The sequence below is a fragment of the Aspergillus melleus genome, assembly GCF_016097325.1.
Source record: "Aspergillus melleus strain CBS 546.65 chromosome Unknown contig3, whole genome shotgun sequence".
Lineage (NCBI taxonomy): Eukaryota > Fungi > Ascomycota > Eurotiomycetes > Eurotiales > Aspergillaceae > Aspergillus > Aspergillus melleus.
In genome coordinates this window covers 2,296,352-2,307,714 of record NW_025763372.1, presented here as the reverse complement: position 1 = coordinate 2,307,714, position 11,363 = coordinate 2,296,352, and the positions used below count along the sequence as shown (strand labels likewise).

The 11,363-nt window shown below is 48.6% G+C and overlaps 3 protein-coding genes across 3 annotated transcripts; 1 reads left to right on the top strand and 2 right to left on the bottom strand.

The window, feature by feature from the left end:
* Positions 1–579: 579 nt before the first annotated feature.
* On the bottom strand, positions 580–1,374 carry LDX57_005864 (uncharacterized protein; the record flags this gene model as incomplete). The annotated part of the gene is made up of 1 exon (XM_046087550.1): positions 580–1,374. One exon carries the CDS (start codon positions 1,372–1,374, stop codon positions 580–582), a length of 795 nt encoding a protein of 264 aa, XP_045943517.1.
* A 4,682-nt stretch (positions 1,375–6,056) lies between these two features.
* On the bottom strand, positions 6,057–7,478 carry LDX57_005863 (phosphatidyl synthase; the record flags this gene model as incomplete). The annotated part of the gene is made up of 1 exon (XM_046087549.1): positions 6,057–7,478. One exon carries the CDS (start codon positions 7,476–7,478, stop codon positions 6,057–6,059), a length of 1,422 nt encoding a protein of 473 aa, XP_045943516.1.
* A 1,291-nt stretch (positions 7,479–8,769) lies between these two features.
* gldB (putative glycerol dehydrogenase (GldB)) lies at positions 8,770–9,802 on the top strand (the record flags this gene model as incomplete). Its single annotated transcript, XM_046087548.1, has 2 exons — positions 8,770–9,177; positions 9,233–9,802. 2 exons carry the CDS (start codon positions 8,770–8,772, stop codon positions 9,800–9,802), a joined length of 978 nt encoding a protein of 325 aa, XP_045943515.1.
* Positions 9,803–11,363: the final 1,561 nt, after the last annotated feature.

The window sequence follows — 11,363 nt, the reverse complement described above, 5'->3', positions numbered from 1 at the left end:
CGTGTATGTGATCCCCCCGGGGCAGCTGAGACAAATGGCCGAGATCGCCCATAAGGAGATGACAGCCCTTTGTAAGAAGTACAGATTCGAAAAAAAAGACATTCCGAGCAAGATGACTTTGTTGGCACGAGGGAATGACATCCTCCTAGGATCCTCCCAGAAAGGAACCTCGTTCACCTACACGGGTAGTGGACAAAGCCAGGTCCGAGAATGGATGGATGATTGCCAGCTTGGCCTGAAGAGGAAGAAAGGCAGACAACCCGGGCATCAGTACAGTGGAAAATGTGGCGAACAGATGGTCGCCCACTTGTACTACGCCATCCACGACGAACCGCTTGCTGAACAGAAGGCAAGAGTAATTACTGTTTCTGGTCGGAGAGTGTACAAACCTTGCAAGGGTTCTGAAGAGGTAAGTCATGTTGAATACTCTACGAGCCGGCTTGTGGGTTGGACTAACTTCTTGATTCTAGAATAAGTTCGGGTGTATTGATTTTGGCCCAAAGGCAGGATATACATTTGTGGATGTAAATACAAAACGCCAGAATTATTCCTTGCGAAAGCTCGAGGCCGGGATGCCAACTATTCAAGCGGTAACATTGTATCTGCGATCCACGGATCCCGTCTCTCCAGCTCACCGTACAGATGAGGGAAATTCGGAGAGAGGTTGAGGAGTTCCACTTGAACTCCAACCTGCAGACCTAGGTCCACGAAACGGGGACTCCAAAAATCCCAGTCGTGGAATCCTCCGTATCCTACGACGACAGAAACACAACGAATATACGGTGTATAGGTGATCCGATCTGTTAACCACGATCGAAGGACGCGCAGAATGCCATAATATGACCACGACCACAGAGGCCCTGGCAGAGGACCTTCATCATTCTCATCATCTTCATCATCTTCATCATCTTCATCATCTTCATCATCTTCATCATCTTCATCATCTTCATCATCTTCATCATCTTCATCATCTTCATCATCTTCATCATCTTCATCATCTTCATCATCTTCATCATCTTCATCATCTTCATCATCTTCATCATCTTCATCATCTTCATCATCTTCATCATCTTCATCATCTTCATCATCTTCATCATCTTCATCATCTTCATCATCTTCATCATCTTCATCATCTTCATCATCTTCATCATCTTCATCATCTTCATCATCTTCATCATCTTCATCATCTTCATCATCTTCATCATCTTCATCTCTTTCCCATTCCCTATTCTGATAGTGCAACTCATCCGTAACCACCAGGACCTCGATATTTCTCGGAAGCACATCCTGTAATCGCCTGGAAGTATTATATTCGAACCCCATCAGAAACGCCCACGGTATTTGAAGCTTTCTCAGCATGTCGAAATTACTCATGGCCTTCATCGATCCCTGTACCGCGAGACCAACAAAGAATGTATTCCATCCTAAGTCCAGCTTGGCTGAGATTATTAAATCCGTGAGAGTCTTTCGAATTTGATATATTGCAGTAGCAATACGATCACGATCAATAATATCATCAACAGCTGTACGATCCTCCATATCTGGATCACACTGCCAATACCAGTGAAGCAATTTAACATTCTGGGTAACTGAAAGAACTTCACCAAGATAGAACTCCCGGATATGAGATAAATAGAGCGATGTGATCTTAGACGCGACTGGCACGTTCATACCAGGCCATTTGAATATAGCAGGAGTTTCAATCGAGGCTGATAGGCGTTCGAGATTCGGAAGATAGAATAAGGGTAATACATCTAATGTATTTCTTAAATTCATATCTCGTCTCCAGTCTCTGTGTTGATATAGAGAGAAAGACACCTCTTGAAGGCTCTCAAATTTAGGTAATCTATAATGTCCAGGCTCGCAGATACCTGATCGAAGAACCATGCCAATAAGCATTGTGAATCGAGTAAAGTTAGGATCAAGATTCAGGGTTCTTAGATTCGGTAGTTGTGATAATAGAAGTGCTATCACAGCATCTAGTGAACCCTCACGCAGTTTTTCGATCCAAATATTGATAAACGGAACCCCAGTTCTAATAATCATCGTAATTAATCCATCCAGTTCAGTTTCGGATGCACGAATCTTTAGCTGGTCCCGTTTCTTGCACAAGATGAATTTAACGCCTTTCAAACTTAGGCTGGTGAGATATCCCGCCACCTGAGGCCTGGAGAAGATTGTTCGAAGAAATTTGAGAAATGGAGGACAAATTTCAGGGTTGAGAGGCCGCTTTTCCGGCATATCCCATTCCCAATAGATTTCAGAATAAAGGAATGGCTCGGCGAAATCGCGTAAATTCTTATTCACCAGGCAGAGCACTCGATATTCGGCCCGCGATAACAATTTAAGTACCAGGTATATAATATCCGCCGGGCATTTATCCATATTGAATAGCACAGAGTAGTCCTGCCACACGTTAGGAAGAGGCTGAAAGATATTGTTCACACGCAGGGTACCTCGAGGTCATCGACGTTTCGAATGCTGGATAGGACGTCTAAGTCGTGCCGGGGTGGCCCTTTTTATAGAAAATCGACAGACGGGAATATCAAGCAAACGATAGTCTTCGCTATATCGAACATGGTTTATCAGGGCGATTCCGAATGCTTTATATTAAACAGTTACAACACGAATAAGAAAAGACGTATTCTTTATAGATATACCGGCCCTTGTCGGTTAGGTGGCCTGTTGTGCTTTGTAGCTAAGGTATAGAAAGAATGAATAGCAGTGGGATTACCGATAAGTTCAGATATCTGAAGGAATGAAAAACTGGGATAGAGAATACCCACCCAAGGGTACAGTGGACGGAATAATATTCATCTTTGAACGTACATGAATAAAGAGAAGGAGCTTCTCATGGACATGGATGGATGTCCCCGGATGCGCAGAGCTGGAGATCTTGGGTAGATCCACCAGCAATTACTCTACATCCGTGGAATGCAACATCCTACAAAGCAGGAGTCAGGACCGTGGAATTGATTTCAGGAAACACGGGTTGAGAGTGGAAAGTGGTGAGGAATATCCTCATGCATATCTATATGATTTTCTAGCCAGGTAGATGGCTGCCCCTTTCCATTTTAGTGCTTACCCCTCGTTGCTTTGTGCTTACTAAGTAGAGACAATGTCCCTGCAAAACAGGTTGACAACTATCAATGATAATCCAAATAGGGGCATTCATACAAATCCTGCCAACCATATCTGTACCCTATACTCTCAATCCATCGATCATCGTTGCTCATAGACGCTTTGAAGATGGCCAAGACACATACTACTCTCTTTCCACCCCCACCACTAGACGAAAGCAAGGCGCCGATTGAGAACGTATTTGAACTGACTCCTGTGCCCAGCAAGGGTGGTCAAGTAAGTGTAGCAAGTGATTTATCCTGGTGTACTAACTGTAGAAAACAGTAAATGAAGTCAGTGTCTCGACTGACTGCCTAACACGCCGTCTTCACAAACAACCCATCCTCTACGGCATCCCTCTGGGTCCCGTGGTGTATACGGAGGGACTCTCATCGCCCAGTCCCTCGCAGCAGCCATGCTCACTGTTCCCTCGACTGTCGTCATGCACAGTATACATTGCCATTTCCTCATTGCAGCGACAGCAGAGGCATCCATTTATTACCATGTTGATCATGTCAAGGATGGTGATAGGTTGGTGACTTGTATGGTGAAAGCCAAACAACGAAACCATCTGATATTCACGGCAGCTGTGAGCTTTATTAATAACCGCAACAATATGGACGAAAAGGTTCTAGAGCACTCCAGATCGAAACCTGATGTTTCAGTGCCGCTAGGTCCGGCGGTAATCACAGGAGAAGGTACCGGGAACGGGCTATTTGAATCTCGAAGTGTGGACAGTGGCAGTAGTAGGTATTGTCGGATATATTCTTTAAAACATGATGCTGCAATTGCTTACGAGACTCTTGGCTTTATGTCTCCAAGTAGATGACTTGCTTCGTCCATCCGACAAATGATATCGACGTTTCGTGCGATCAAGGGAAACCATATCTACCTCTGGCGGTTCCAACGCCCATATACTGGCCCTCACCTACTTAACAGACACATATTTTATTGGAACCCTATGGCGAGCCTACAATCTACCGCCGTACCCATCCCCACCACCTCCAGATCAAGAAGAGCTAGCTCAAAAGGCCGACGAAATCGAAGTGATGGCCAGCCTCAACCATTCCATATACCTACATCACCCACAGGCGATCCGGGTAGACGACTGGATGCTCACGGAAATGGAGACTCCATGGGCAGGAAATGAGCGAGGGCTGGTCGTACAGCGGATATGGTCCACAGATGGAATTCTTGTTGCTTCCTGCATTCAAGAGGTGAGTCATGGACCCTCCCCTCTCCTACCTCTCGAACTAGCTAACAATATTTACAAACTTCTGAGTACATAGGCTTTTGTGCGGCTGAAGCAACAAGGAACTCCGAAGCACATGCTATGAAGATTATCTCTGACGTATGTATGCCGATGAAGCTAAAAAGGGTACAGGCAAAGAGGCATACCTGCAGTTTGTAACTAATACAAATAACCACTAAGCAAGCTCTGAAGCGGTAGTATCGACAATAGAAATTTATCATAATGTATAAGAACAGATACATATAGGCACATATGCATAAAGACATAAGCCTTTGATGCTGGTAGTTTCCTCCCATGGCCAAATCGATTTGCCAAACAAAAAAAGCAGTCTACCCCTACCGTGTCAGCATACCTCAACCCTAAAGAAGATGTCGGTGAAAACGGTCTACATATTTAGCAAAGTAGGCCCTTTTGGATTATGAGTCGTGAACCTATGAACTTGAACATACTCAGCCCTAAAAGTCTGCGCCGATGCTACGTAGCTAGGCGTCTTACCTCAAGCCGCGGTTACACCGAGAGAAAAGTCAAAATGAATAGTTAAATAGATTACCTAGATATCCTTCTGTATTCATATACAGTCCCGCCATAGGTGGTCTCCCTGCCACCCAACCCATAGAGGCGTAGCCCTAAATCCTGCCTCTCGACAAAAACAGACACCGAAAAGCAAACATGGAGATGCACATCGCCCCATCAGGAAGCAAACTTCTACACCGAGTACCGTCCTGGATTCACAGTAGATAGCGCACGTCCTCCGACATAAGTACTGTACATACATACTCAGCACACTACTGCGCACAGTATGTAGACATCAGCGCCGCCAAACACAAAAAGCCACCCTAGTAACTACTAGTATCAGCAACCCGTCTGGACATTCAGCCTAATTGTACGCTGTATGTCAGGATTTTGCCATCCTAGACGGAGTACGGTACGCCGCAGGAGTTCCGGCCAATGCTGACTTGTTTGATATTTCCCGTCTTCTTTCTTTTATCTTTGTTAACTTATAGGTGGTCGGAGTAGTGGCGATTAAAGTTTTCCTGTCTTTCTTTCTTGTCGATTCGCCTCCCGTTTCAGCCTCAGCCACCTTTCCATTTATCGGTCTCTCTTCTTCGATTTGTTACTTATCTACATGGATCTTCGGTTGATATGTGGCGAGCGTTTTGGTATTACATTGCTTTATTTCCGTATTCTGGGTTGGTGTCGGGATGTATTGAACGAGCCGATTGGATCTAGACTCATGAGATAGCTATGTAGACTTGAATGGTCACTTTCTTTTGTTGAAAGTCATAAAAGCTGGGCACAGTATTTAAAGAAGACAAAGGTCTAATTGTTAAATCCAATCTATCTAATCCAATCCAGTTGAAAGACATCGGTATGTAACAAGATACATAAAAAAGAAATGCAGTCTAATAACAAGAAATCACATAACAAAATTGTTCAGCCGTCTGATGCAGTCACTCAAGACAGGCGACAATGGATATCAATAGTCCAAAATTCCGTAAACCGTAACATATAGTAAAATGGTCCTGCACAATCGCCTCGTGCAGGACATGATGTAGATAAAAGGTGAGTTGGTCAGGAAGGTAAGGTTGAAAATCACCAAACGCCATCAAGAACATCCAATGTTCTTGTACTTTTTCCCTGGTCGGGTTGGTGTTCGTTCGAGGTAGCTCGGTTCAGGCGTCATTTACTCGATAGCGGAAGCACCGTCGCCGTGAGTGACGGGGTTGACCTTGGGGTTCCACTTGAACTTGAAATCCTCACCCAGCTCCTTGCGAACGGCCGCCTTGACAGCCTCCAGCACGTTGGGGAAGACGCCGAAGTTGGCGGGGTTGTTGTCGTCGTTCTCGCCGCCCTGGAACACACCGGTGCGGACCAGACAGGTGTTCCAGCCGTACATGTTACCACCGCAGATATCGGAGGCCGGGTTGTCACCAACCATGTAGACGTTCTGGGGCAGGCGGTTCTCGTTGTGGATCTGCTCCATCCACGAGCGGAGAACCTCGTCGGCGTAGGTGTAGGTGGCACGCTCGGGCTTGCCGTAGACCACACGTTCGAGGTCGACTCCGGTGAGGGCCTTGTACTGGGCCTCAATGGCGATACGGAACGCACCCTGGGTCAGACGAGGAGGACCCTTGTGGTTGGTGGGGAAGACCAGATCACCCTGGGAGAAGTAGATGGGGATGCGAGAGGCGACGGGGTCCTTGGCGCGGGTCAGCATCTTGCCGTCCTCGGCCAGCAGCAGATCGATAACGAGCTGGAAGTCCGTCGCGTAGTCACGCGAGTCGGCGAAAATGAGGATGGCGTCGAATTTGATCTTGGAGAAGTCGCGGGGCTTAGCCTCGGCGCGGTCCTCCTCGGAGAAGAAGCCCCAGGGAGACACGGTGGGGTCCCAAGCGAGGATATCCTTGGGGTGCACGACGTTCTTGAAACCGTAGTTCTCGGCGACCTCGCGAATTTTCTGACCCTCACCACCGCAGACCAGGACGGTCTCGTAGTACTCAGACAAGGCCTGCATTGGCGTGTGGGACTGGATGAACTGGTCGGTGGAGATAGGGCTCTCCAGGATCTCGGAGAGCTGCTGGCAACGGGCGGCTTCGGTCTTACCGCCACCGTTGGTCAGGAGGACGTAGGGGATCTTGATGCCCAGCTCGTTGTCGCCGTTCAGCATCTTGAGGGCCTCTTTGGCCTCCTCAATGGGCTCGTTCCCGTGGGCGAGCACACCGTCGATGTCAAAGGCAAAGGCCATGTTCTTCGCGGCGGCGACCTTCTCCTTGGACATGTCCTGCACCTGCGAGGCCAGGATGTCCCTGGTGATGGAGGCATCTCCGGAGGGCCTGGCGGACGACAGGCGGGACACGCGAGGCGATCTGGGGATGGGCAGAGAAGTACCGAACGAGTTGCGAGAGCTACGACGTTCCCGCGACGAGGGGGTCAGGCTCAGGTTGTGCATGAACTGAGCAGCGTCGCTGATGGCGCTGCGGGTGGCGGGAATTTCCACGGTGTTGCCAGAGTCGCTGGGGATGGGGAGAGCGCTGCTGTTGCGAGCCTCTCTGGGGGCAGGAGCAGCAGGGTCCAGGCCCAGATCAGCATCGTCAAAGCGAGGCATGGCGGAGGTCTAAGGAGGGAGTGAGAGATTGGAAGAGGAGAGATAGAGAATAAGTCAATTAACTGTATGTGATCACTACCCTGGGTAAGGAGAGGACAGGGACAGGAACAGAAGCAGAAACAGATATGCTGGAAGAACAGGGGAAGCTGGAGAAAGAAGGTTCTAATCCGGAGGGAATGCTACAATCTATATATAATGATAAGACCAACCGGTTTTCCGTGGCGCTCTGATTATGCCGTTTCCAAGCCGGGCCATTGTATGGAATTCACTTCATTATTTTATTTCATTTTATTATTTATTTGTTTTCTCAGCACATGCAGCCATTGACGGGGGGATCCACTACGCGTACCATTCAGACGATTTCTCAGGAAGTCTCCTACGGTAATACGAGGACCGGTCTGGTACTGGTATTGGTCTTACTGTACCTGAATTACCGACAGTCTCGTGCAGGTGGCAGCCTGAGGCTAACCAGGAGGGGCGGGGCGGGATATCCATAGCCTACATTTTACAAAGTATTCACTACCTATCTTGTCTCTAGATACTCTAGATAATTCGAGAGCTATCCACCATCTCTGTCGAAAAGGGATCTGTTCTTGACTGAGAAGGAGTCCTTCTAAACTGGACGACCCAAGAATGAGCCCATCCTGCACAAATGAATGGACAGGAGCGAACCGAGCGGGCCTGAATTGAAGACATTATTGGCCAGACAGTCCTTTCCACCGTGGAAATGGTCTGAGAGATGACGATCGAGCGGACGACGGCGGTTCAACGCAGTGATGTCATCGTGGCCCGGTTAGCTTTGCTGGTCGGTGGGGCTGCAGTCGGTGGCTGCGCTTCTGAGTAGCAGTCAGGAGATGCCGTCATGGAGGGCAATCTGAAAAGGACAGCTCCCAAGCTGGTCACTATAGCTCACTGCTCACTTGACACGTTCGAGGGGCCTAGACCAGCGTGGAAGCCAGTCGGGCAGCGTGCAGAATGAGCTGCCAACCACAATGGAGATCCTCCTGGAAATGCCCGAATTTAGGGATATATGGTTAAAGAATGACAACAACGACCCGACGGAGTGACGGTAGAGAACGGAGTCGAGCAACCCCTCCTTCCCCTCCACCCCACCTTGTTGCTTCCCAGTTACCTTAGCTCCGCCAGCGCAACGAACCTTCTCAATTTTCTACCCCTCCTCGCTATCCCGTGCTTTATTACTCTCCTCCGGTCCCAATTCTCTTTCAACTCTCTTCAATTCCTCCATCTCTTCCTCCTTCCCACCATCCCATCACTATCAACCACCACCATCATGTCGAACGGAGTCACTTTCGAGCTCAGCAATGGCGTCAAGATCCCCGGTGTCGGTTTCGGTACCTTCGCCAGCGAGGGTGCGTCCGGCGAGACCTACCGCGCCGTCATGTGCGCCCTGAAGACCGGCTACCGTCACCTGGATTGCGCCTGGTTCTACCTGAACGAGGGCGAGGTCGGTGACGCTCTCCGCGACTTCCTCAAGGAGACCCCCTCCGTCAAGCGTGAGGACATCTTCATCTGCACCAAGGTCTGGAACCACCTCCACCGCTACGAGGACGTCCTGTGGTCGGTCGAGAACTCCCTCCAGAAGCTCCAGGTCGATTACATTGACCTGTTCCTGGTCCACTGGCCCATTGCCGCCGAGAAGGAGACCCAGGAGAAGCCCAAGATTGGCCCTGATGGAAAGGTAAGCTAGATCTACCATCACGTTCCGGGATGGTTCATTAACTCACTTCCTCTAGTACGTGATCCTCAAGGATCTCACCGAGAACCCCGAGCCCACGTGGCGCGCCATGGAGAAGATCTACGAGGACAAGAAGGCTCGCGCCATCGGTGTCTCCAACTGGACCATCGACGGTCTGGAGAAGCTGCAGAAGTTCGCCAAGGTCAAGCCTCACCTTAACCAGATCGAGATCCACCCCTTCCTGCCCAACGAGAAGCTGGTGCAGTACTGCTTCAAGAACGGCATCATGCCCGAGGCCTACTCTCCCCTGGGCTCGCAGAACCAGGTCCCCACCACCGGCGAGCGAGTTAGCGAGAACAAGACCCTGAACGACATCGCCAACAAGGGTGGCAACACCCTGGCCCAGGTGCTTATCGCCTGGGGTCTGCGTCGTGGCTACGTCGTGCTGCCCAAGAGCTCCAACCCCGCTCGTATCGAGTCCAACTTCAAGAGCATCGAGCTCTCGGACGCCGACTTCGAGGCCGTCAACAAGGTGGCCGAGGGCCGTCACTTCCGCTTCGTCAACATGAAGGATACCTTCGGATACGACGTGTGGCCGGAGGAGACCGCCAAGAACCTGTCTGCTTAGGAACAGAACATTGCTTGGCCAATGATTTAACGGGTTATCGAATTTCTTTTTTATTTATTTATGCGGGTCATAAAGAACGGGAGATACTGGATACCATATAGGAGATACACAAAATAGTAGAAAGAGAGATTTACCTGATATTAAATTGTACATCGGGAATAAAAGTATCTATCAAAAATACATAGTACGGTGTATGCTTGGATCCTGACCAAAGTATGGAGTAATTGAGTAATAAAAATGAGCCCCAAGCCAAGCGAACGATCATTAAAAATAAAGGACCAATGGAACATCCTGCAACCTGCATACTACCGGAGGACTGTCCTCCATGGAGTGCAGCAGCCCGTGTATGTTCGACATCAGCATATACCTCTGAGAAATCAAGGATCAATTCAATTTGAATATGCCTTCGTTGATCTTGTCGGATTCTGGAAGCGTCAGATGTAGGTATGGGAGTATGCACAGTATCCCGTCTCTCCGTACATCAACACAATATCCTTACATCTAGAGTACATACTCCGTACGGTGTACATCTCAACCCCTCCAGAAGTTACCTACTGTGTACCTACTGCATAGCAAGTTTAGCAACACCCAATCCAACATTCTAAGCCACAATCCTTTCCTCTCTCCTCTCTTCCACCTCGGATAAACCCGGAATCCCCCCCCTCCATCCCGGTGGGCAAATCCGGAAACCAAACCAAGCCCTAAAACCACCGACACACCGGAAGAGGTAAAGTGGCTGCCAGGTGGAGAATCCGTGACCGGCATCAACCCTTACCCTCGTTTTATAACCCTACTCCCCCTTATTATTATTATTATTATTATTATTATTATTATTATTATAATTGTCATTTCGTACTTTGAGGCTGGCTGGCTGGTTAGTTAGTTCGACGCCCTCCTGCAAGTAACGGACCAGAATGAGCAACTACACCGTTTAGTTAGTTGGGTAAGATGCCGAATGACGTGGGAGGAGAGGGGTGTCTTACCCCCGCTAGACCGGATCGGGAACAGACTAGGTACACTGTCCTCCGTATGGCCTGCTCCACTTGGTTCCTGGGAGTGGCTTGATTGGATTGGATTGGATTTGTTTGCTAGTGTATAGTGTGTACGGAGTAAGAAACAGTACGGTGTACTGTGTACAGGAGACACTGCATACGGAGAATGCTGTACATTATGCTAGGTTGAGTACGGGCAAGGATCGAGGATGCAGGAGGTCATTTCTGCATTCTTGGACAGCTTTTGCATTTTGATTGTTACTTTAATTATTGCGATCATTATCTTTTGAGTTTCTTGTATGGTTCACAGGCGATCAAGTTGAGGGATTCATTATGCGGATGTAAAGTAGTTAGACACGTTGTATGAGTGTATACTTGGGTGGTTACTACACGAGTAACTAAACAACTAACGATATGCTATTCCCGGTTGAAGAGGCGTTCTATCTAGCTTCGCTGAGATTGGACAAATCCGTGTAGTTAAACCTACTATCTCAATCTCGGTAAGAAGATCCTGATACACTGGAGCTCGGGATCGGGTCATCGGCCATCGGTCATCGGTCTGGTGGATA